At 34.5% G+C, this 27258-nt stretch overlaps 3 protein-coding genes across 10 annotated transcripts in view; 2 read left to right on the top strand and 1 right to left on the bottom strand.

Annotated features, from left to right (window-relative positions):
- The window catches only part of LOC113495133 (alpha-2Db adrenergic receptor), a 383296-nt gene that overhangs the window by 20497 nt on the left and 335541 nt on the right, over positions 1-27258 (bottom strand). The gene's annotated exons all lie outside the window — the stretch shown is intronic.
- On the top strand, positions 8221-23550 carry LOC113495135 (ommochrome-binding protein-like). Of its 6 annotated transcripts, none has more exons than XM_026873740.1 (3): positions 8221-8407; positions 20748-20914; positions 22096-23550. In XM_026873740.1, exons 2-3 carry the CDS (start codon positions 20760-20762, stop codon positions 22838-22840), a joined length of 900 nt encoding a protein of 299 aa, XP_026729541.1. In that variant the 5' UTR covers positions 8221-8407; positions 20748-20759; the 3' UTR covers positions 22841-23550. The 6 variants fall into 6 exon arrangements, with proteins under 6 accessions (XP_026729541.1, XP_026729538.1, XP_026729535.1 ...); XM_026873737.1 differs by lacking the exon at positions 8221-8407 and adding an exon at positions 8412-8436; XM_026873734.1 differs by lacking the exon at positions 8221-8407 and adding an exon at positions 8937-9101.
- LOC113495136 (ommochrome-binding protein-like) lies at positions 23874-25980 on the top strand. The gene is made up of 2 exons (XM_026873741.1): positions 23874-23991; positions 24900-25980. Exons 1-2 carry the CDS (start codon positions 23966-23968, stop codon positions 25756-25758), a joined length of 885 nt encoding a protein of 294 aa, XP_026729542.1. The 5' UTR covers positions 23874-23965; the 3' UTR covers positions 25759-25980.

The following is a 27258-nucleotide window of genomic DNA, read 5'->3' as shown; positions in this document are numbered from 1 at the left end:
TAGAATGAGAAACCGTCTAAACCGCATGGAAGAGGGTAGGACTTTTGTATTTGATCCGACGTAGACGACAAGGGAACACCGGCCCCATTGTACATCCACCCCGTGTTCTATTTTACATAATTTTGCCATTTTTTTATAAGTATCATTTGCTATAAGTATTTTACATAATACCTATCAGTGTTCCTTTGTTTATTTTATTTAGCGTAATGTGTAAACGCATTACGCTAAATAAAATATTCAATTTTTCATAATCTATAATTTTTACCAAAACATATTACAATAACGGCTCAAGATTGTTTCGTCGGTCTTGACTCTCATGTTACACTGTTTATATTGCATTCGTGTGACTCGCTACGCACACATAGACAATGACGCACTCTTTTGCCTAAACTTGAGCGCGATCATTTTGTGAAATGGCTCTTAAGGGAATATTGTGTGTGGGAGCGAGATAGAGATATGGGCAGCCATAGCGGTGTCCCTTTTCCACAACGGCAGAATTTCTTTATGAGATTATAGTAAATGCTTTGTTCCACTTTAAAAGGATATGTTGTTTGATGTTTTTGATTGATTAAAAGTGAAATTAAGGTAATAATTAAATAATTAAAGCGTTTTATGAATGTTATTGTGACGTAATTTTAAAATCCAACGGAAGGTATATGCGAAGTGTATTTAGCGACGATAACTTTTTTTGATACAGTGTCTGTTCATAATTTTGATGCTGTCATGTTTCTTTTTTGTCCTGATAATTCAAGTGTTGTATTTAGTTAGAAACTTTTATTTAGTTTCACCTATCCCATGGTTTCCGATTGAGCTGTAATTTTGACAGCATTTGTTTATAAAATGACACGGCAATAGTAAGACATGACAGAGCTGATCTGATGCTGAAGCTGGAAGGTAGCCATAGGAGTTCCGCTAAAAGACACCACCGATCTTTTTGACTATTTTAATAAAGCAAAAAAGCTATCTCAAAACTTGTGTTTTGAAAAAGTGTCATGTTTTATATCAGCTGGTTCATCGGTTATCAGTCAGTTAATTGAATATTCTAATATACATAGATATTAAAATTGACCATCTATTTTAAGTATTCCCCAGATGACTTATACGTTTAACTTCACAACTTTTACGAACTAACAAATCCCCATTCAAAACCCAAAGGCGTAGCTTTCCATCCAAATAATTAAAATAATTGAAAGCTTTATACATTAGCCGAGTAATTGAGAAACAAAATTAAATTTCGTGAAACTTTCCGCTACACTGACCTTACTTTGCGACCAATTTGTGCCAATATCAAAGTTATAGAACATTATTTAGTAAATTGAAATGGTAACTTCTGAAGCTATCTTAGCTCAGCTAATGGTTTTTGTATATTATGACGTCACGTTAATTAATTTCTTGAAGATTTCATTTGAAAGTTTGGTTTGTTTGTGATTCTGGACTATTGTTGTCTGCGTCAATGGACGATTTTAAATGGTTGTGCTATTTAAATAACTAGATGAAAATTACGTTTTTAATGACACTGTTTTAGTTCAAATCTAAATATATTTATTCAAGATAGGCAATAAAGTATCATAGTGGTTTCTTAGGTTTACGCGAATGTTAGACATTGAAATGAAACTAGTTTTACGGATTTTATCGTAAAATAATAAATAATCTCAAGGCCAAACCCAAGAGCAACACTGCAAGACATCAAGACACAGTGAGCTCATACTGCTTAGGTCGGACCACAAATAATTAATTAAAATATGAAGGTATAACGAGCAACATCTTCTGTCAAGACGAACGCCATCTCAGTGTGCCCGTGACCATGATATCTGCAAAGGTTTCAAAAGGTCGGGAACTAAAATCTAAAATTAAACCGCGATAAAATCCGTAAAAGTAGTTTCATTTCAATAAAGTATCACTTTTTGAACGTCAATTAATCTTTTATAGCAGCTCCAAGTATCGAAGCATCTCTTTCATTCAACCTTTAAAGTTCTGTATTTAAAGAGAGAGAGCGCTCTACGCGGCATATAACTTCGTCTCCCTTTCACAACTGCGATATAAGATGGTGCCTGGATAAACGACATTTCTACAATTTTTAACGTTAAAAAACAATGCTGATATGTTTAGAAATGACCTAACAATTTTATTGTCATACGAGTTCTATCTTCAGAAGGTATAACATAGGCAAGATTGCAGTACGTGGCCCTCAAATTCTTGGTTCAAGTCCAATATTGGGAAAGTTTATCCGATGTCGTAACTTTTAACTCTTCTATCAGAGTTATTGTTTCGAAATCAAATACCGAAGGACTAAGGGTAAGTGTAATATTATCAATTTATTGAAATAATCTGCATTAGTTTATGCACTTAACTTGAATTTTAAAATTGTCTGGACTTTAAAAGAGACTGCGACTTCTTAGGGTAGTCAGCTAGGAAATGTCGGCTCCATCGTTCTCAAAAAAGACATGTAAAAGTGATATAACATCCTATTTGCAGAATAAATAATTTCATTTAGGGCCGATTTTTCAATCACCAGATAACTTTTATTCGACGAATATGTTTGACGTTTTGACAGCTTTTCTATAGAAAATATGTCAAACGGCAGCATTTATTCCTCAGATAAAAGTTATCTGACGATCGAAAAATCGGGCCTTAATTTCATAAGTATTTTGTGGGAACTCGGGGGAGGCCTATGTCCAGCAGTAGACAATAGCCTAAATTGATTCAGTGATTGAACCAAAATCATTTTCGAATTGAACTTATTAAGAACTAACTTTTTAGAAACTTTTTTAAACAAATCGTCGATATTACGTAATTCGCAAAAGCGGCAACACAACTAACACTAAATAATCGCTCTAAAAAAGATTTTTCTGTTGCATCGCTATTGCAAGTTCGGTAATAGTGTTGGTGTTGTATAAAGAAGATAGCTTGCTTTGAAACCCGTTTCGCGATTGATACGATTGGCGATTTGCTTGAGGATTTCTTAACGTCTAGATTGCATCTTTGTGGAGGAGATAGGATGTTACACTGTGCGGGTAACGGCAGAGGGTACAGGCAGCAGCAAAAGTGTTAGAACAAATTCAGATTTCGGCTGAATTTGATGAACGATGTAAAAGAAATTTAATGTTATCAATTCGTAATAACTTATCACTTAGATAGTAGCCGTAGCAGTTTTTATCTAAACACCAATTAATAGGTTATTAGCGTAGTTTCGAACTCTATATTTATATATTACTGTATATGTGTGAGCGTCATATTCCTATTCGAAAAATGACGTGACTTTCCGTGTTTTTTGTAGGAATTTAATCCTTGTGTCACGGGGAGTTTTCACAAATTTTCATATCATATGCACAAAGACAACTTAACTGAAGACAAGTGTTCGTGGATCACACAATACTTGTCCTAAGTGGGTCTAACCCGCGACATGTCGCGTTCTGTGTGTTCAGCGTGGTGACCTCAACTAATCGGTTGTCTGGTCAATACATTTAGGCGACTTGATATACCCCTCGAATTCATGTAGAGTGTGTAACGGCTGTTTTCTCTTAGGACGTCGGCTATCGCTGAAAATCAGCGCTGTGACTCTGTCTCTCTCAGGGTTGCAGCATTAAGCTGAGCGACGGCCGTATTGCGTGTTTGCGACGCATATTCTTACCTTAATGTCTCAATTTTGTACAATTCGTCCTTATGTATTTCTGGGTCACAAGCACGTAATAAAAGTTATTTTCTTTCTTTCTTTCTTTCTTTCTTTCTAGATACTAAACCAGTGGTTCCCAAACTTATTTTGTCTACTGCCCACTTTGAGAATTTTTTAGCGCCCCCATTTTTTCACCTATTTAAAAACCACTATAACTTGAAGTTAAATTAATTAATTATTGTGACCTATATAATGTGTATATTAACGGAGAATTCTAAACGAAACTTTTATTATAACCCGCAACTTGAAACCTGAGCGCAGTTGACAACATACAATCACAACGTCCCCATTTTCTTTCTGGGTCTCTTACCGCCCCCCACGAGACCTGCAGAGCCCACAAGGCGTTATCGCCCACTTTGGGAAATACTGTACTAAACTAAACGGCTAGGGAAAATTATGTATTCATATTAGTAAGCCTTGTAAAACTAGCCTAAAAAGTTCCGCAATAAACCTAAACTTCGTTTTTGAACACCCGCCAAAAATTACAACTCTACTGAAACATCAAGATATCACGTAAATATGCTACTAAATAAATTTGACCTGACAAAATTTATTGCATCATAAATTCTGATAAAATAATGCAATTCAGATATTAATTCGATAAACTTACTGAATTATCTACGATCAGATTATAGGACACTCTGTGACGGGGTGATCTTTTTTCATAAAATTACTGTCCTTAAATTGATAGGTAAGAGGCATGATATAACGGTGTATTATTACCTGATGGCTCAGAAAGAGGGTTCTATCTTTTCTTTAACCATTTTTATCTTCTGCAATAAGTTTTTTGAATGAGCAGGAAAGGTTGTAGTTTTATTTATAATGTATTCAAACCTTCTATAATAATATTGATTATGGGGACTAAATTTTTCGTAATGTTCAATAACGTATTAATTAGTAGAATCCTATTTCAAAATATCCTCCCGAACTCACCACTTCATACCAAAGCATTCATAAATAATTTACATCTTTCCAGATTTGGAACGGATCACTGGCACATTTCGGTTCCGTTGCCAGAGATGCCAGAATATTGGCAGGATAGTGGCAATCTATGCCAGAAGACGTCGGCGCATCAAATATGCAGGATGGTGCATCTGAACGGTAGTATTGAACATAATTGTGCGGTTCTGTTTGGATTGAACATGGAACTAGGATCTGTATATACCTTCTTGTAAGGTGTAATTTGCAATCTCCTTGAAATAGAACGGCAAGTATCGAAATTCAATTTTACAGGAAAATATAAGTGATATTGACCTTGGGGAGTCCCTCGGCTGGGCTTCAGCCTCTTCCTATATAAGGCTTGAGTTTGGCAAGTAGCCGTAGTGGTTAGTGGTTCTGTCTGCTAAATCAAGGGACGATTGTCATATAGAATCTACATTTTGAAGGCTGAGCTAAAACGTATATGGGCGTTAATGTTATATTTATTTATTCCTGCATTGAAAATATATAAAACAATGTTTTTAACTACTTCACGAACGAATATTGATTTAATCCGTCTTTCAAACCAACAAACTCAAATGCGCAAAGACACTCAGACTCGGAAAGGGTATTTGTGGATCACAAAAATTATTGTCATACACGGAGATCGAAACCGCGACACGTTTTTAGTCTTATTTTTAAAAGTATATACGTCAATACCGCGCACCATTTCCTCATCCTTCCAAGGGAGCATAGAATACAAAATACCTATAAACAAAATTTGTATAAAATAGTTCCCTTTAAGTCGGTATGACGTTAAGGGTTGAAAAGGGGTAGAAAATGGCGCCGAATAAATTTCCGGAACAGTACTCTTAGTGAGAAGGCTAAGTAAAGGCACTAGGCGAGTCTGATGGCCTTAATAAAGACACTTTGGAACTGTTTTACGAAAAATATAAGGCAACATGCTAAAATGTTTCCTGAAATTATTTGTGAGGAATTTTCAGTCAGGTAAATAAATTATTTTGGTTGGTGTTTGGTGATATTTTGGAGTACAAAAGTTACTCCCGCACTTGTGGGTTACAACTTGCACATTTAGTGTAAAGTAATTTACTCAGAAAAGAACAAGTTTTGGAATTAATTAATAAGTAATAAAGCTTGCATGTTACCTCAAAAATAGTATACTCAATCCTTTTAAAAGTGATGTAAAATGCATGACAAGAATCCATGACACGGTGACATGAGTAATCGGCGTGGTGACGTAAAACCGATCGGTTTTTGTGCAGTAAAAACAAGGATCTTAAAATTTTTTGGCAGTTCTTTTACCTTTCTAATACCCCCATACAATTCAAGCAACCAATTATGTTCTACAAATACAAAAAAAGTTATTCCAAAAAAATAACACTTAAAAATACAGAGCCACTAGCAGTACCCGTAATCCAAAACGCAAGCTTTTTGAAAACCAATTTTCTATATAAACACTCTAGATGTGGCCAGCTGTTATTTATTATTTAAATATTATCCCTTGGCACCCGTTTCATGCAAGACCCTAATTGAAAAGCCGTTTTGTAAGCCGACTTGGCGATACGGAATGAGGGTTGCGACTTCACCAGCACATAAATTAAATATATGTGAGAAAGGTCGCGCCGGAAAGGTTAGGTTTAAACACGACGTTCTGGGAAACAGGCTTCTATGTATAAGTACATGTTTTAAGTAGGTATTATAATACACTCGAGACCGGATTTTGGTTCCCATTGGGGTGATTGCCGTAGCTATGTTAGGCAAGTCTCAATAGGGCTCTAAAACAAATGGATTCTAATTTTTTGGGTAGCTTATCTAAAAAAAGATAAAATAGGGCTTTATTACTAAAGCTCCTCTGTCTGTTTGTCTGTCTATCCGACTGTCCAACACCAGGCTGTGTTGGACAGTCCGAACCGTGATGGTTGGTTGAATCACCGTTGATGTATTTTTGTTGCAGATATAACAAATGCTTATGGTATGGAATCCGATTCGTTTCTGACTAGTTTCATAATCTATTCATTAAAGCTACGATTTCATTTGTAAATACATAGAGATGGAACTAAATCAGCAACAAAATCTATGAAAATAAAAACTCTTTGAGAAATAAAAATACCAGCAGACATCATAATGCAAATACACGTTTTAGTATTCCTGTTCACTTACAAACTCGTATCATTGAAACACAGCTAGTAATCTAAGTAGAGTTGTACCAACTACATACAACTTCAATAGTCGATGTAATCTCGATTTCGGTTCAACTGATCCAAAGTCCAATTGGTTGGTACATTATCAGGGTAACAGGAACAATGTTCTGTTCACGTGAATTTTCAACAAGTACGTCACCATTGCGGTTTCCAGTTCGTCGTAAATTGAAAGCCACGAACTGAGTCGGTAATGGAAATCGATGTACTGGGGTAACTCAAAAAACCTATGCGTTTTTCTTGGTAAGGTTGTCTGATCTTCATAAAGATATTGTGCTAAATTTACTTTTTTTATGTAATTCCATAAACTAAATATTTTTTTTTATCTAGCCCGCTTTGTACTACTACGATTCTCTTTCCTGAGCCTGAACTTACATTTATACTTCACAGCTAAAAATATACATTTTCTTTTATTTTGCCTACATAAACTATCGTCTTCCTTTCGTAAGAATATTATAAAAAAGTTCCATAATGAAGGCAACAACAATTTTGCTGACGAAAAACTGTTTACTTTGAAGAATATAATTGTTCGCAGCCAAATCTTTGTTGATATGGTTCTGTGATTTACGTAATACACCTGCCGGTTTGTCCTTATCCATCATCAGCCACTGCCTTTATCATCCCACAGTTGGACAACGGTCCATGACATGACCCATATTTGCGGCCCAAAACTTTAAGTACTTACATCCATCCTATCTTACTCCCGGGCGTCCAAGGGATTCCTCATTACGTGGATCAATTTCTTCATCTCTTAATCACCCCTGCTAACGAGTTACCCCATTCCTATCGGCCCTTGTTCTAATATTACCCCGGGGAAATAGGCTCTCTGGCCTATTGCTGGTGAGAAAGAATTACCCCACTTTGTTACCGAATTCGTTGGGTTATATCTAACGTATAAAAATTGTGTTCATATGTCATTCTACCAAACTCTAAGCTTTTTACTGCGGGGTAACATCTAGGGATGGGGGAGTATCGATGTTTTAAAATTCCGTTGAACTTTTCGATGTTTATTTTTTTGGTTATCTTTTGGATGTTTATTTTTTATACACGGTTATGTACTTTAGAAAGTTACAATAATTATTAAAGTTATATTTTTTGTTTTAATTCTTGAACCTAATTAAACACTATAACAGACACTTATAACTAAAAAAAACAAACGCATTAAATAAGTATTAAAAAGCCCTAAAAACTAAACAGCACAACACAACACTCGCAAACGACCAATAACACATTTCTCCGCGATTCCTTCGTTTCTTAACTTAAAGAATAAAACAGGAACTAAAGTGCCACACAAAGTGAAGTGCCACGAGGCAAGACAAGTGTAGTTACGTTCCCAATATGTTATATTGGAAAATTTTATGATACACGACCCATAAAAACCATATAATATTTTCTGTGATCGATTTATGGACGTTCAAGTGCGACGTTTTAAAATTTAAGTCCGCTTGCAGTTTTGAATGCATGTTACTGGTTAAATGTGGAGTTATGTATACGATTTTTGGTATTGAAGTAGTTGTGTATCGGTTATTAAGTATGCTGTGATGTGTTAGAGGATTTTCTGTTGTTGGACGCTTGGATATTTGGGATACGAATTTATGTACGTAGAAGCCAGTGTGAATTAAGAAGGTGATGTGTTAAAGAATTTTAAATGTTGATATGAGGTGGTGTTCTGAAATTGGTAATACTTAACAATTTTTCAGTTTATTTTGTATATCGTGTAATAATTGTTCTATCTACTATCCAAACATTTGTAGTAATTTTGCACAAAAACTCCCAAATTCATGACTAGCACTCGTGGATCACAGAAAAGCTTGTCTTGAGCGGGGATCGAACCCGCGCCACATCACGCACTATGTGTTTGATGCGGTAACAAGTACTGAGATAGAAAAATATCGATACATTTTTGTCCCTTTTCCCATCCCTACACCAATTTATAGTACAAATGTGTGTGTACACAATGTACTCAGAAATCCTTTTTATTACTCATGAGCCATAGATTAGAGTAAAAGCAAAGTAATGTATGGATATTAATTCAAAATCTTCATTCGAATGGGAACTGTCCCACTGTGTGACGTGCAGAGTGTTGTGAAGAAAAAGTAAAAATGATTCTTGTATAAGTGGCAGCGAATTGAATTAAGATTTCTTTGTTTTGTTTATTGATATAATACCTAGAAGTGATTAAGGTTTTTTAAAGGAGTGTTTGTCTGCTTCCAGTTTTACGGACAGGGTTATTCTCAAAGTCATTCGTCTCGTATTTTTATATGGAAAATGATATTTTACACGGAGTCACTGTATGTTTGGCCTCAAGAGTCCTTTTTTACTCTAATTCTTATCTTTGTATTGGGTATCCCATTGTATTTGCTAAAATGACTTCACGACTCCTTTATCTTTCCCATGCGCTGAGTGGGGTTTAACCTTAGATAAAGAGCAAGTGAACTAATGATCAAGGACTCCAGTTAGGTCAGAAACTAGAGGGGCAATCCCTATAAATACGCGTGAGTAAACCGTTATCGAATAATTATCGATTCGATTAACAAAAATATTTTGCAAGAAAATTGCCTTTACAAATTGTGTAGCCCTTTTATACTATCTAAAAAAGAGCTATCGGCTTGTTAACTAAACATTTTTCCCTGAAATATAATACTACCTCATTATACCTTCAAAACAAAAACGAGGGGAAAATATTAGAAGTACATAATACGACTACCCATATCTCAAACATTTATAATACGATTCTAATAATTTATCCCAGCCTTCACAAACAGTCTAGGCTGGCCTGTAAAAACTAGGTCTCGATTTCAGTAGCTAAATATACAGGGGGATATTTTACACGGGATCGCGCAGCGGAAAATTAATGAAACAGTTTCGAGTTTACAAAGCGTTGGTTAGAGTATGTTGTTAGTATGTCAACTCGTGATGTATTTATGATTTGAATAAGGGATAAAATTTTGATGTATTTCTAGCTACTTATAAAAAATATTAACTGTGTCGTGCGAGTAAGATACGTTATACTGAGGTTTAAGTGCAAATATTGACATAAATTATGGTTATTGAGATGCAGCCTGCTTACATATGGACAGGTAGTAAGACAATGGTAATAGTCTGGTTTGAAGCCTTTGGTACGGAGGCATATAGAACACATAAACATAGGATTACAAAACTAATGAAACTTTAAAATTATAATTATCCATATGTTCGTTTCATCAAAACAATTTTAGTAATAACAGATTTTACACAATTAAAGTAAAAATATTACCTGTATGTAAGCAAATAATTAAATCTATTCTATTCTATTCCGAAAACATGTGATCTTGACGGTATACTAAAAAAAAACTCCTGTATTTTATAAGAGTAGCAGTCCCAAATATCACTCCGTATGTTTCCACAAAATAGGGTGACGCTACAACAGAAATTCGAGACTAAAATTCTATATTTCTATTCATTTTCCTTACCGTGACAACCCTCAAGTTAACATACTCTCGTGTGGTTATGTACCAAGAGGTTTTTGTTTCACTATTCGTTATTTGTAGTTTGTATATTTTAAAGTAAAGATATTTGTTTTTACGAGTTTAGTTCTGATTAGAATATGATTGGATCGGTATCTTGCTGGCAAGAATTCTGTTTCAATATTGTGAAATGTTTTAGAGTCTCCGTTCGATGTTGGAGTATATTTTTACTATGCTATTGAATTTTCAATGTTGATAAGAACTTGGGTTATTGGGGAAAAGGGAACTGGGTTTTGAGTTAAAAGGAATGAAATGTCTTGTTCTTTTTGCGCAGTCTTCTTACATTCCCCAGAAAAGGATTTAGGGTAAGTATCTCTAGATGTTAGTTAAATCTTGGAAGAGGAAGGGTTATGACACTTTAGGGCACAAAAACTGGTCACAGAAAATTATGAGAAAATTTCCATAGCGTTAGTTAAGTATTGCTTTTTCCACATGTACCCTTTTAGACCCGAAGTGGTTCCTTGATTGTGACAGATTCAGGGTCCAAGTGACCCTTATTACAGCTATTCTGGAACGGGGTGAATTTGGGCTAGTGTAAACGTGTCTCCTTTTGTCAACTGATACGCAGTTGGGCCGTTTTTGTGTATCTTGTGCGAATGACAGAATAAAGTCGAACGTGTGGATAAGAGAGTGTCTTAGGAAATGTACTGGAAGGATTTCGGGATTCTGCATGAAATGTTTTATTTACATAAGGTCCCCTCATGCCAAGGACGGCCACGGGGGATATTTGGGACAGATTGCTGGTATGTACTCGTATATTGTTAAAAGTTTGTTTAAATTAAAGTGTATCTCGTGAGGAGCTTGCTGTGGAGGTGAGTAGAAAGTATTTTTCCTACTCCTGATTAATTTGTATTTAATTAGTTCACTATATTCTGATTAATTTCGATAATGGTCCTAACAAAGTTATTCTTTTCCCTAGGACACACCGAGCGTAAGTGCTAGGTGGTTTTCGTCGGTTTTCATTGTTGAGCCTGGTGTAAAGGAGTTGCAATCTTGGGCACGTACGGCGGGCTTGCCCCAGTGTATCTGGTGAAATACTAAACTTCTAGAAAAAAGTATATTTCATTTGTGGCAAAGGATAATAACGAACCAGCGGGATATGTATTACTAATAGTAGCGATGGTAACCTGTACAACTTACGTAATATTCTTTTTGATAATTTCCTATTTGTGACGTCACATATCCCAAAATTCCGTATCAACATATTTGTCAGCGTACCTTTTTAGAACTGACATTACATAACATGAAAGTCGGAGTAACATCTAAGATATTTCCGTATTTTAGGGTCAGACCTATTGAAGTCGACAGGTGTCAATTGTCCATTTTGCGTCCGAAAGGTCAAAGGACAAATGTCATTATATTAAAGAGAAACGCGACATGTAATGCTATTTTGCGTTTGACGCTTTAGGGAGTCGTAATAAAATTGCAGTATGACAAATTTGATTATAGCAGTTTTTGAATAATGCTGGCAATTCATAGTGGAAGTGGCATATTTTTATGATTATATATGAAGGACTTTCAGGCTTTGTTTTCGTTTAACATGGTATCATTGCAATTCCCGTGGGCCAGATTTCATGGTGAACAAATAAACAGTGTTTTGATGTTTCTGTATATAAGGCTGAAATAAGTAAACCAAAACTACCACCCATCCAATTCATGGCCCCATTAACGTTGCTTAAATTTGTGTTTCACTTGTTTCGCGTTTCACGTAAAATCTTAATTGTGTAGCTAGTATGGACTGATAATGGTGCCTCAGTAATTACCATTTTTAATTTCCCTCTGAGTTTGGAATTCTTAAAATACTATTCTTAAGCTCGGTGCCTTCCAGCAAAAACTTAAAATAATCGGAATAATCGGAAATGGTAAAAAAATCCTTTCCTGTGTCTTGAGTCCTCTACATGGCAAAACGAAAACGTTACCTAGAGTTAATAAAATAAATTAACAAGAAGGCTAAATACATTACAAACGTAAGTTGAATTACCAAGCCTTAAAAGGACATCAAACACCAAAACCCTACCTACTAAGGTAAAAGAAAAAACAAAAAGAAAATTCAAACCGAAACTTTTCTAATGAGAAAAAATGGTACATTTGTCCCAAAAACCCGTACACAGAAGTGAAGTCCTCATAGTATTTACATATCAAATATGAAGTTAATCTTTTTGGTCACATTTAGCCGCGAAATCTGTTGGTTTGTTTGTTATCATGTTAAATAACTCTATGAAAATGACATGGTCTTTACGAGAGTATATTATACGTATGTGTTATATGTGTATTACAAGTCAGAAGCGGTTCATAATCCGTTGTGTTGTATTTTTTGATGAAGATTTTGGATACAGTAGATTTGTTCATTTTGCGGTAGAGTAGAAGGGTTCTATGTTTTCTGTAGGTGTATCATAATAGGGATGACGAGAATTTTTTTTTGCAGTGTCCTTCTTGTAGTTTTTTGTATGATAATGGATATGTATTTTTTAATTTGTCCCGCAAACATAAATTGACCAAATTGCAGTGAATGAATATAAATTTTATAAATGTATAAATTTTGCCATATCGTTGCGTCACAAGCCCCCTCTCCTAAACTTTAAAGCAGTTAATCTTTGTCAATTCTAGTTTTTCTGAAAAAGGAAAAAATACGTGTCTCGTACTTTTCAATTATCTAACTGAGGGAATGAGATGTTTTCTTTTTATACCCAGTCATCATCCCTATTGTAGGGAGTTTTGTTAGATTATTTGGTTAATGATGAGTTTCTTTTTACACTTTCGAATTGTGATTTGTGATACGTTTGCGTGTTGGTTACAATTTGTTTTTGTTTAATGTAAGTTTCTTTATAGACAACTAGCTTTCCGCCTGCGGGTTCGCGCGCGTCGAGGTCGGTTATATTGCGTTTCCAAGAGAACTCTTCAAAAGTCCGGGATAAAAACCATCCTCAGTTCTTTCTCAAGGTCAACTCTATCTCTGTACCAAATTTCATTAAAATCAGTTCAGTGGTTTAGACGTGAAAGCGTAACAGACAGACAGACAGAGCTAATTTCACATTTATAATATTAGTAAGGATAACTAATCTGACTGCCCCATTTACAGTACACTTACACTGATCTGGCCAAGTATCCTGAACTAAATAAAAAGTACACCTAGAATTTTCAGTTTACAAACGTTTTTTTTCTATTAAAATGTGACTGTTCTAAAACTCTGGGTAATAGAAAAACTCAGAATAATTTAACAAATGCTTATCATTCCGTATTACGCAGGCTGAGAGTAAAGGGTTGAGATCTGATTTGACCCTATTCACGCTTTGAGTAAACGCTTTCTGTATTTTTCGGGATTCTTGCTTTGGATAAATATTTGTATGACTAACAGTATTTAAAGTGTTTGTCTATCTGTTATTTGGAAAAGAACATTCAATTGCCCATTTTATCCCTTAAACATTTGTTAGAACTTAAAGGTTTTTTTTTCTCAAGACGATTTTTTTGGTCCTACGAGACGATGACTCTATTTTAATAATAGTAACACATTTCTTCGGACTTTTTCTATTAAATATGCAGTTCCTTGAACATACCCGTTGCAAGCCATAACTAAATGCGCATCAAAATAAAGCACATTAATATTTAGGTAAAAACACATTTACTGAAACTGAATATAGGTACTAATACAATATGACATAGGTAATACACAGCTATATAGGATATCCCTGTTTCTTTTTTAGGGTTCCGTAAACAAAGGATAAAAATAGAACCGTGATACTAAGTTTTCGGTGTCTCTTCGTCCGTCCATAACTTTGCTAGCCGTTCACATCTCATGAACCGTGGTGCTACATTAAAATTTTCACACTGATGTATTTCTGTTACCTTTATAACAACAGAAATCAAATTCGAAGTTAAGCAACATTTGGTTCGGCCATCACCTTGATTGACGACCAATCTTATTTTCCAAAAATGATTTTTCTTCAGTTTTTTTGTACGTAATTCCTTACAATCGCAAATCATCAACTTGATTAACGACCATTTTTTTCCAAAAATGATTTTTCTTCCGACTTTGTGTACGGAATCCTATCAGTTGCAAATCCGACTTGCCCTTGACAGTTTTCCAAAAGATACAGAATAAAGACTGTTACCGCCTGCAAATCCCACAGAGACAAGTAAGTGTACTTATTTTTTATCATACCATCGGGTCGGATGCTACGCCTGTTTACGAAATGAGGACCGTTTCCTTCATCACAAAAGCCTTTTAAAATTCCACATCTGTGAGTTAAAAGGGTCCATATTTAGGATTATATATCTTTATTATTTTTCTTTAGTATTTCGCGGGCGGTGTATTGTTGAAGCGAAATGTGGGATCCGTTTTGAGGTTATGTTTGGTTTTCGATTTTGGAAGTTTATGGACTCATTAGAGTGTTGTTTGTGATTATTTTTGTTTCAGTAGAAATTGAGAGACGAGTCCTAGAGACTGGAGGACCAATGTGTTAGCCGTAGTAGTGGAGAAATGTTTAAGATGTGTTTGTATGGTGTATGGGTGTATGTATATGTTTGAGAACATTTAGTAATAGTTTGCTTTTCTGTAATACGAGACTTGTATATAATTAAGGAAAGGAGCAAGTTTAATGATTTTTAAGAAGTGACATATTTAAAACAAGCTATAATATTAAAGACAGACGGACACAATTATGCTTCTTCGTTATGGAAATTTTATAATATCTTTGGGTCAAAATAAAATGTTTTTGTTTAAATTATGTATTTTTTTAACTTTAAAAACGTTTTTCTCGCTTACTTTATTTATTAAAGACTTTAACAAAATAATTTCCATATCACAAAATTTGTTGTTTTCAAAACAGTTTCCTTGTTTCCACACAATTCAAGAAACTCAAAAGCTAAATCAAAAAGTATAACCAAATAGGATGTTCATGACATTACAATTTGCGTACCTCAGAACCATATACTTACATATCATCTCAACTTGAAAAATAAGTATGTATGTCTATGCAAACTTAAAACAAGCTCTCTCTTCAAAAAGTTAAAATGGTTAGAGAATTTCATTACATACAAAAGAAATCAGACCAAGCAAGGGGAAGTTTTTTTGTTTACGAATGGAGTTCTGAAACCTAACTTTTCGGAATTGGCCGAGTTTGCGAGAAGTTTTGACTAAGGACAGATGACAAGCGCCGTCGAAATATATCGCGATGTGTCCCAGATTTCAATTTTTAGTTGTTTTTGGAATGGGATTTTTGGGAAATGTCTTGAAGAGGAATATTTTGTGTTTTTATGATGAATGGTATGAATGACTGTTAAACAGTATTTTTAATAGTTATATTGAGTAGGTTGCTGTTAAAAAGCTACACCAAAATTAAATTACGAATTCAAATCTGTTGGCATTTTCGCAATAACTCTCAGACATGGCAAAAATAAAAACCGAAATCGATCCCTATTTTGGGAAATATCGTTAAAACCATAGCAGCATGAGCATCCACAACAATCACTGAAGCACACTCTTTTTACAAATTAAAAATAAATTACTTCTCCATTGAACAAAAACAGACTCACAGCAAACTAATGAACATCAACCATTTCCATTCAAAACCAAAAGGCAAGTGATTCGCAAACTTTATTTAAAGCCTTACACGAATAGAATAAACCGCTTTTAACATCTATTTACACAATCAGATAGTCAGCCGAGCAAATATTTTAATATAAGCAAATTCACCTGTGCGCACACACTAGGTGGTTTTTCGCTACGCTCACGGCGGTGGGTTTTCGTTCCGTGTGGCTACACAGGAGTAATTCGTTTAAATTGTCTGTTTAATGTTAGATATTTTGAAATTAGTATTACGCTGCAGGAACGTTTTAATGATAAAACTGGGTTGTATTTTGACTACTGGCCGGGAAATATTATATTAAAAATCATGATAAAAAAGAAAAAACTAACGCGCCGGGACTAGTAGTAGGGAGAAATGACTCCAATAGAGTTACAAACAATTTAGGCGAGTGTTAAAACTACGCATGTGGATTTGGACAGGAAACACAAAATAAAAAAAAATGAAACCACACTGTCCCTTAATATCTAAAAATAAAAAAAAATAAGTAAAATTTACATATTTTACCAATTATACATTATGTCAATAAAAGCATTTACAAGTAACTTATATTTGGTCCTTGTGTCCGAGCTTATTTGTTTGTAACACCTTCCACTATACAAGGATTAAGTACCTTCGTTTTTTATTTATTGTATTCTATTATTTATCGAACCTACTCCATCATATTTTTACTCGCTTTTCCTAAATCGTGTTATAAATACAGGATTGAGGTTCTTTCTTCTGCTGCTACGCTACCTATTAAAACTGACCTTAGTACATGTTTAATTAAATTATAATAGCTTACGATTAACACGACCATTGTAAAAATGTATAATTGTTACAATCTTAAAAACATTTTGCTTCTAGTTTAAACATTGTTTGAAGTCGACTATTCAATATTTAGTTTCACAAATACAATCGTTATTCATTTGCCTAGGGCAGTTATTAGTTATCTATCTAGCTTTGTCATTATTAGAAGTGATATTTTTAAGTGGTGTTTTTATTATTTACATGTATTAATATCTGGTAAGACAATGGACTATATTTAATATTAAACTTCAATTTAAATTTTGGTATCTGTGTCACACGACCAAAAACCATTACATAACCAGTCAATCTTTTATAAATACAATCCGTATTGTCCATCCATAATTCAGCCTTAAAAATAAGCTCGAAGGACCAACTATATCCTTGATTCTTTTCCTTGGCCTGTATATACAAATTGTATTATAATATATACAAATGCGATATATTCCCGATCGAAGACCACAGTACGCAAACCATTTGAAATAACTGTAGCAGATAGAATCGGCGCAACAATAACTCAAATCTTAAATCAGTTTACCACATACAATTGCTTGGAAGTACATAATAAAAATAAATTATATGGGAATTTGGGGTTATCTTAATACTCCGAGATGAAACTGAATATATTCTTATTGCTGTATGTTCGGCGTATTTGACTTCGCGACTCGAAGGACCAAAGTTTCAGATCGAAAGGACCATTATTTGTGTTAGCTAAGTCTAATAGAACCTAAGTACTTGAAGGTCGCTTGGCACATTAAAGATGTAGATACCGTGCTTATTATAACAGTTTATAAAATTACAATACCAGCTTATAAAGGTTCTACAGCTAGGCTCAGGCCTAATACCATATAAGAACGACTTAACATTGATCACCACGCTAGCTCACTGCAGAATTTCTTTCACCGTTTTTAAGCGGTGTGTTGGATTCGTTAAGAAAGTACTTTTCATGTTGGAAACAAATATTCTTGTCTGCATTAGGATCGAACCTAATTTGATTCTGAATAAAACGGTATTGTACGGATGTATTACACATAATATGACCATAACTGTTTGTCTTCTAATGTAAAAATATACAAATCTCTCTCATATATCTTTCGACAAAATATTTTCTCCAGTGAAAGATTTCGAAATGTAAAATACTTATAAATTGTCAGAATATAGACATCAATATATGTGTAAACGTGATCTGGGATCTTAAGTATAGATTTATGGCAGACCAGACGTTTGTTATTCTGTACAGGTCGTGTAAAAGACAACAAAACTTGCTTGGAACCAAACACATGTGATATTTCATCTTCATGTCTTTGCGAGTTCCGTATCGAAGGATTTGTGTAGCTTTATATAATGTTACGTATCTTTAATAAAAATCCAGTGAAAAGTTGAAAATAAAGAGCACTGGTTATTGAAAAAGAAAATATTTAAAACTGATTTTGTTGCGGGTTATGTAGGTTGTAATCCCCAATAACGTGTTAGGCTTCTAAAGTTTTTGAGTCAAATATAAAGATTGTATTGAAATGAAACTACTTTTATGGATTTTATCGCGGTTTAATGTTTGATTTTAGTTCAGTTAGTTAAAAGCAGTTTCATTTCAATGTCTAACATTCGCGTAAACCTAAGAAACCACTATAAAGATTGTAGTTTCTCTCGATCATTTATGAAACTCTGATACACAGCTGATCGATATATTTTTATTTTCCTTCTGCACGGATAGCCAAGTGCTTGAGGTCACCATTCCAAGTCCACAGAGCACATCAACGTGTCGCAATTTGTGTCATCCTCGAATGTCTGTCTTGAGTCGGGATGTTTTTGTGCGCAAGGATTAAACTCCTTACTGCGGGAGTATTTTACTAAAAAAATGCAGTTTTACTAAAAAAATGGAGTATTTTACCAAAAGCCCCTCCATTTTGTCACGCAGACTATTCGTTAACCGAGGTTTTTGAAATACCAATCATTTTTACCGGATCATATTGCATACGACTAATTTGCGTGACACAATTTTCGAGGTACCTTTCAAAACGTAATTGAAAAAGGAGAGAGAGAGTATTGAAAACTGATTCGCCTATTCAGGGTTAAATTGACGATATGAACTTAAAAAGTTGATAACAGTCAAAAAAATGTACGTACAGTTATATATCTATATTAACATAAGATTTTAAAGTCGAATTGTCGCCTTTATGAACACTAGACGCCGCAGCGTTTAGTGCTATCTGTGGTGGGTCTCGCTTCGACGATAGCGATTGTCTTGCTTTAGGGGTTCATAGTAAAGACCTCAAACTGGGTTTTGGTGATCTAGTAAAGAGTTTTTTTTTTAATAATTCGTTTAAAGATTAAGGCTTTATAAAGACGCTTACTTCTTGTAAGACTAGATTGCACAGAATAAGCATTTGTGTGATGATCGAATGCTTGTTCTGAGTCTTTGTGTCTATGTGCATGTGACTTGAACGTTTGTGGAACCCCTGTGACGTTTTTAAATCATTTTGATAAGTTGTGACTTATGTATTCGCAATGTAATTGATCTGATAAATTATACCGGTGATGATACATTAGAGATAGCTATTACGAATGTTAACAGTATTTATAAACATATTTATGTGATTGAAACAAACATTGAGTTTATATGGACTATTGGTTGGCCCCGACTTTGCTTTGATTATAAACTTTTTTCAAATACATTTTATTATTTTTGAATGTATAAAATATCTTAATTTTTAAACTGATATATCGCTTCGTCTCGCATTATTGTCATAAATTATATAAAACATAAATTATAATTTAGTTATGGAAAAAATATAGAGTCAAAGGACCAACCTTTGAGTCGTAATGTCTAGGCATTTATTAAAGTTTTTTTTGTCTTAGTGAAAACTGCCAATCTTGTGTTACGAAGAATAAAAATTAGATTATTTCTGTTATTGATTCAAGTTCAGAAGACATTTAGACATAGACATTAGGCACTTACATCACAGGCACAAAGACACTCAGACTCAGAACAAGCATTTGTGGATCACATGAATGCTTATCCTACGCACGGATCGAACCTGCGGCACGTCCCACACATTGGGTTTGGCGTGGTGGCAATTATTTTTGAGTGACCAAATTCCATTGTCCTGAATATTATCGATTTTTTATATCATAGAGGCATTTTCATATCATACTCGATCAACGAGAGATTAAATCATCTGCATACTGCGCTCATCAACATAGGCGCGATGACCTAAACCATTTTAAAATCCTAGTCATAACTATATGACAATTGAATCTAGTATTTAATTGCTCAGTTGCAACTCAATAGTTTACAAATGACTCAAAAACAAACAATTTATAACGTTATGTCATATTTGATTTGTTTATTTGCTTTCTTTACCGCTCCACCGTTGTCCGCTATAGACGTATAGAGGATTTATTTCAGTTTCAATATATTATATATTGCTTGAAACTTTTAGTTTCTGTATTGAGTCTGTAGACACTTGATAGGTAATGAATTATATCGGTTTTGTTTTGTTTGTTTAAAACGTTCGAGTTTTATAGTACCTAGTTTTTGGTGTGGATTTTTATTTTGAAGATACGTTGTGGAAATTGTTGGTTTTAGTTTTGTATTAAGTTTTACTTTGTGGTGTGTGTCATTGTTGTGCATCTTCACCATCCACATCCTTTGAAAATATTAATGTGTCCATGAAAATGTTTTTTTCAGTGATCTATTAATTAATACCAACGGTGTAAAATATATTTTTGTCCTTTTGAGTCTAACAAGCCTAATTTCAATTAGATGTGATTCTGTCAACACTTTCAATAGACCTCTATATTTGACAAACGTTATTGTCAATTGTCTATTTTTATAATTGTATCAGATCAATGCACAGACAGCCAAGTGATATAAGTTACTACGCCAAAACCATAGTTCTTGACGTATCACAGGATCGATCCCCGCGTAGGACTACCATTTTTGAGACCAATGTGTCTTGTGCATGTGCCTTGAAAGTTTGTTAACTGGAGGGGGACCTCCAGGCAAGAATTAAAGTGCTTATTGTATTATTATTTTTAAACCGAAATTATCGATTATTTCCAGACTCTGCGAGTGATGTTAATACTACTGCTGGTCCTTGTGTCCGGGGTGATGGCTGACAACACCACAGAGCTGATAATGTGTGACGGTGTCATCTTCCATCATGTCTACTATGATAAGGAGCTCCTGTTTAAGGACCTCGGCAGGCCTTACAACTTGGTTATGCATAAGTGAGTATAGAATTCTTCTCCTTCTTAATTTTCCTGTCAGGAAAGGATGGCAAATAAAATATTCGATATAATATCGCATTTGGCGCAGTTGTGATAAAATGTTATTAACAAAGCTATCTTACTTGGGTCGCATAATTAGTCCAATTTTTTTTTTTCATAATTTGATGGTAGCTCATGGCCAGAAATCGAGGAAGTTAGAGAGAACTTTAATAAAAATGTGAAGCCTTTTACCTAGCTTTGGAATCTCAATCAGGCTCCTAAAAATATTTAGAACTTCATTCAATAGAATTTGGTAAAAATGCAATCTATATCATTATTAAAAAACTTGCAATTAGTTGGTTAAGCTCATACTCATTTGTCGGGTTGTTTGGATAAATTTTTGGAGAAAACTAAGAATAAAATATCCCAAGACTTTTTAACCCAACTTTTTAATTATGAAATTCCAAAAAAAAAAACCAAACAAACATTATTCTGAAAAACAGCCTTTATATTAAGAATAAAATCAGCATTTTATCCTGATGAAAGCGTCATCCACAATTAACAGTGCATCGCATCATATTCTACTTAATACTGAAAAGCGTAAACACAGTTCCATTAACTGTCATGGCCGCTTGCTATTAAAAACTTTTTTTTGCATGGATACAATACGATTTTATTTCATGGTTCCAAGATTTCATTCTATTTACTTGTCATATACTTCTTGTTGAATTTTAATTGGCATTGTGTTTAGATAGTAACTGTAGATCACTGAGCAAATTATGTTTTATGAGTTTTGTTTCTATCTGAAAAACTTAATTGATTATGGTTTATTTATTGAATAAATAATATCATATTATAATACAGAAAGTGCCGCCATTTACTTCTTTAATCTACATTTTTAATAGATTGCTCTAATTTTTAGTTACAATTTGCAATAAGATTATTTATGCATGTTATATAAATTATTATCTCATAACTTTTAGCCATAGGTACTGCATCGTCCTTAAACACTAGTCTATATTATCGCGGCCTCTTGATGATCAATTTACCTTACATAACTACTAGAAAAAATAGCCTCAGAAACAGTTGAAGGGCGAGCGATACATGTCTTTAGGTTTATTGTTACATTCAAAAAGCGCAACTTAATAACCTTCTTGAGTAAATTATTTTTTATTTGATTAAACACTTGTCCTTCATTTCAGATTCTCTGGCATCCTATTCTTCAGTCACACAATCCAGAATGGTACTCAAGTGGACTTCGGCATCAGGGCGTGCCACCTCGAGAAGAAGACCTGTCGCGAGATCCAGGGCGTGCCCGGAGGTTACGCCATCGCTTACGACGCTGGAAACGACGACATCTACTTCGGCGGCCATGACGGCATCTACAAATACAACTTCTTAACGAAAGCCGCTGAATTTTTCGCCGAAGAAGGGAAATCGATCTGGGGATTATTCGTCCGAAGAAATTTTTACTACATCGAGTACCCAGCACAAAGACTCTTCGTGTACCAAGATGACAATTTCGTACAGGTAGCCGAAGCTTTGCATATTGAGGTTGACCATTTCTTCGTGTCCAAGCACATTGATGTTTACTTTTCAAATAAAACAGCATTGTATAAAGTAGAACGGCCGACCTCCGAAGCTATCGTTTTGAATGACGAGATAGTTATCAGACAGATCGTAGAAGATAGTTATGGGGATGTTTACTTCTGTGCCAGCGATGGAGTGTACCTCGAAGATAAGCCTTATCATAAAGTTAAGAAAGTCGCTGAAATTGATCAAGCCTTTGGAATGACGTTCGATGAAAAAGATCGGATAATATATTCTGATAAAGATGCGATATACAGATTGAACCCGAGTAAATACAGTGGGCTTTGTTTAAATGCAATCACTAATCCTGAAGAGAAAGATGACAGTCAGACTATGAGGAAATCGTTGATCAGTTAATCATTGCGACTGAAACTGTTAAGAAGAGGTATTCGAAGAAAATAATAACGTTAAGAGAGATAAACTTGTAAATATAGAAGCAATATCATGTATTTTAATATTCAATTCTATAAAGTTTAGCAAAAGTATAATAAAGTATAGAATGAATTAGTTACCAATATTTACTAAATAAGGCATAAATTTTTTGTCATCCTATTATTGAAATGTTTAGCGAGAGAACTCCGAAACTTGTGTAGTTAAAAATAGTGTATGATGCTTTTATACTTAGGCTCGTTTTGAAATTACAGAATTATTTCAGGAATCGTTTTTCAATTGGATTGACCATGAAATCAATCTGGCCTTAAAAAGCCAGTGCCAGTGCACAAAGTGTTGCGACGTTTTTAGCCAATAAACAAAGCAATCAACAAGGGATCACTATACAAACTCATTTTGACACACAACTTAAAATTGATACACACAATATTTGAATATATGAATAAGAGATATTGGAGACTAAAATGGGTGTCTTCTTTTCTTTTCGTATGATTGTATTGCTTGGTGTCAAAGTTATTAAACTACCACCAGGGTTCTGAAGTGGCTTTAAACACAACCTAGCAAAATTCGTGGGTTCCATTTTCTATTTTCCTTCACCAGGTTTCAAGCGATAAACTTACTTACTTAAGAATTCAAAAATACATCAGTGTCTGCCAGAATTCAAACCTAAGACCTAATCAGATATGGTAGACCAACGCCGAGAGCAACTGTCTCGTCGTGTACGGAAGTCTGCAACCCAAAATAACAAAAGTACAATTATCAAAACTAATAACCTTTCGGAGTAAAATTACCCTTTGAGATTTGAAGAATAAGACTCCACAACCAAATGTGCCACCAAAACGTCCTACCACAATCCTTTATACCCATCAAACGAATAACATTAAACAAGATCCGTCCATTCTCTAAACGGAAAGAAATGTTATTGTCTCCATCGACTGTTTATTATCGATATCAACCATCGCCTGGGAAACTAAACAAGCAATTGTCGTAACAATTAATTAATAACAATACGGAGCTCATTGTTCAGAGGTCGTCGATGCAGAAACATGTGTCGAACTATCAGCTGTTTTAGTGAATTCGTTTTGATTCGTAATGGATATTAAATTTTCTAGTTTTGTGTAAGTATGTTTTTCGTTGGTTTTGCCTTATTTTTGCACCTAATATGTGTTAGAATGTCTTGCCTCCTCATTTGTTTCTTTCTTCCATTTCCTTTTGAGGTTGTGTCTTACTAATAATAGAACGAATAGTGGTTTATTACTTTAATTAATTTGTATCACATTCACTTTTAAGCTTGCTGTACGTTCCGTACTGAACAACATTTCCTAGTTGACTACCCTGTGTAAAAATATTTAAACAAACACAAGAGTTGCTGGCTACTTTAAAATACATGCAATAGTTATCAAAACTCATTTACTTTTTCTCAACTCTTTATTGTTTCCTTAAGTCTCTTCAAACTAAGCCATAGGAAATCGTGACAGCTATACTTTCATCAAGTAAAATCACTTTATCACCATGCAAAGTTCACTAAGCATTTAAAACCCAATTTCCAGTCTACAAGACACGTGCCAAAAGCCATTTATAACACAGACCAACAGTTCCCAGTCTCCAAAATATAATAATATAGTTGTTACACGATATTAGGACTGCGTTCAAACATTTTGGTGTGCCAGGGGACCAAGGAGCTTGGTTAAAGCCGTTGTAATTTGATGAGTTAGTTAATTATTAACGGGTCCAGTGTCCACTTGACCAACATTTTGATAGCACACGGCATGTGTTCATCTAATGTTGATAGTGTGAATTTGGTGGTGTGTTTTGGTATGTTATGGGAGATGGGTTTTGATGGCAAGGCAATTTTGTTTTGGATGGTATTTAAGAGAGAGTTTTGTGTTGGTTATTAAAGTGGTTTTAAAAGGCATTGAATGAAATTATTTTGATACAGTTGATGGCTCAATTTTTGGTTAGAATTCTAGCTGCTAATGCTATACTATTCGTTTATATTTTGAATAAAATTAAGTTTTTTTTTCAGAACACCCTTGATGTTTATCAAGATATGCTGTGTACTTGCATTACTATCGAACGTTGAATGTCTACCAGAAATAGCTTGCAACCGTTTAAAAATCGGGGACAGTTGGTACGACCGTCAGACTCTATGGGCGAATATTGGAAGACCTTACAACCTGAACGTCCATAGATCTTCAAACTCGTTATTCTTCAGCTATTCCCTACCAGAAACGTACTCCGATACAGATTTCCAACTGGCATTCTTCAACATTGATAACAAAGACTCCCAGACTATAGCTGGTATAAGAGGCGGCTGCTCAGTGGCCATCGACCAACTGAACGATGAGATTTACCTCGGAGGCAGCGATGGCATCTACAAATACAACATGCTGACAAAACTGGCAGACTTCTACAAAGAGAAGGGAAAGAACGTCTGGTCCTTATTCTACAAAAAGAACCTGTTCTACATCAGCTATCCGGACCAGAAACTCCATATTGAGTACGATGGGAAATTTGCTACTGTGAAAGAATTTGAAGGTTTTGAGATCGATCATTTCCATGTCAGTAGCATGAATACTATTTATTTCGCGAATAAAACTGGTTTATATAAATATGATAATGATAAAATGATTGCTCAGCCGGTTAACGAGTTGGTGACTGTACGACAGATCGTTGAAGACAATGAGGGAGACACGTATGTGGTGACGAATTTTGGCGTTTTTGCCGATGGGAAGTTCGAAGGTCTGAAAAAAATACTTGACATGAAGAATATATACGGTTTAGCTTTCGACAGAGATAATAATTTTATTTATTCGGATGAGAAGAATATTATTAAGCTTGTGTATAGTTTGGTCGGTTGTGATAAAAAGTCTTTACATTGGTGATGGTTTTCGTGTGATATTTTTTGGCGATCCTTTGGAATTTCGATTTTGATGTTATCTTTAAAGACAAAGTAATTGGCTTCGCAGTTTTTGTAGTTTATCAGTCATTACTTTTGATGTTTCTTTTCATTTCTGTACAAGATTGTTAAAAGTATAGTCTAGTTATTTTCGCAACATACTGAAAAATGTGAAATGTAGCGAAAACGTACCTAAGTTATCATGTCATGTTGATAAATAATAAAAGTTTCGAAGCTTGTTTTATTCTCCGTTTTAAATAAATATTTTTTTACTGTTGTCATGATTATTTTATAGAGTTTCCGTAATTAATTTGTGAAAGAAGCAGTTTGATTGTAAGGAGTTCCTCATACAAGAGAAAATTTATTTTTAGCATACTTTTAGCGATACCTATGGATCTTATGTTATAAACTATCATTGTATCATTTACTAGCCCGCGACTTCGTCCACGTGGTTAGAATTTTCCCCGCTTTTTCCACATTTTCCATTGTATCTTCGCTCCTATTAGTCGCAACGTGATGTTATATAGCCTATAGCCTTCCTTGATATATGGTCTATTTAACACAAAAATAATTTTTCAAATCGAACCAGTAGTTCCTGAGATTAGCGCGTTCAAACAAACAAACAAACAAACTCTTCAGCTTTATATATTAGTATAGATATAGATATTCTGATATCTCCTAATTAAGAGAGAATCATACCACAAAAATAGATTTTAATGTAAATTCACTTACCTTAACTTATGTGTTATTGCAAATGATGAGATGAGCAACATGTTTTTAATATGTCTACAAATTAGGCACAAGTCAAGTTTTTTTGAGATTTTAGCTTTTATCATATTGTTATTTAGGAATTTTCCCACAAATGGTTTCTAAAACCTACTATTATCTACGTCATCATTCATCATTAGCCTAGCCTTTTCCCAACTATGTTGGGGTCGGCTACCAGTCCAACCGGTTTCAGCTAAGTACCAGTGTTTTACAAGGAGCGACTGCCTATCTGACCTCCTCAACCCTCGGCAACACGATACCCCTTGGTTAGACTGGCTGTCAGACTTTTTCAAGCTTCTGACTACCTGTAACGACTGTCAAAGATGTAGGAATAACAGCCAGGACCCACAATTTAACGTGCCTTCCGAAACACGGAGGAACTTGTTATGACAAAGATGGTCACCCATCTACGGACCAACCGCATCAAGCATAGCTTAACCTGTGATCGAATCACTTATGCGGTTATAGCTTAGACACGAGCTGTTATCTACGTCATAAGTTAAAATACATCCTGAATGCCATTACTTAATTAAAATGTAACAGCTTTAATTATCCGGAAAAGTAGTACATTTTTTAATTCATGTAATTAAAATTAAATAACATGACTTCATTCCCTCTCAGGTACAAAGCGAACTAATTAGCAGATAATATTAAAGTTCCATCTTAACTTACTCACGTTCTAATTAAAATATTTTATGGAAATTATTTTATAAAATAA

Source organism: Trichoplusia ni, chromosome 6 (assembly GCF_003590095.1).
Source record: "Trichoplusia ni isolate ovarian cell line Hi5 chromosome 6, tn1, whole genome shotgun sequence".
NCBI lineage: Eukaryota > Metazoa > Arthropoda > Insecta > Lepidoptera > Noctuidae > Trichoplusia > Trichoplusia ni.
Note: the sequence above shows the minus strand (reverse complement) of the source record. Positions and strands in the feature narration are given on the sequence as shown.

Bases quoted from the DNA above. Each gene is read 5' to 3' on its own strand.
- LOC113495135 (XM_026873734.1), top strand. From the start codon at position 9,072: ATGGAAAATGATATTTTACACGGAGTCACT. The intron at 9,102-20,747 runs GTATGTTTGGCC...GATTATTTCCAG, and splicing joins ATATTTTACACGGAGTCACT to ACTCTGCGAGTGATGTTAAT. The intron at 20,915-22,095 runs GTGAGTATAGAA...CCTTCATTTCAG, and splicing joins TACAACTTGGTTATGCATAA to ATTCTCTGGCATCCTATTCT.
- LOC113495136 (XM_026873741.1), top strand. From the start codon at position 23,966: ATGGATATTAAATTTTCTAGTTTTGT. The intron at 23,992-24,899 runs GTAAGTATGTTT...TTTTTTTTTCAG, and splicing joins ATTAAATTTTCTAGTTTTGT to AACACCCTTGATGTTTATCA.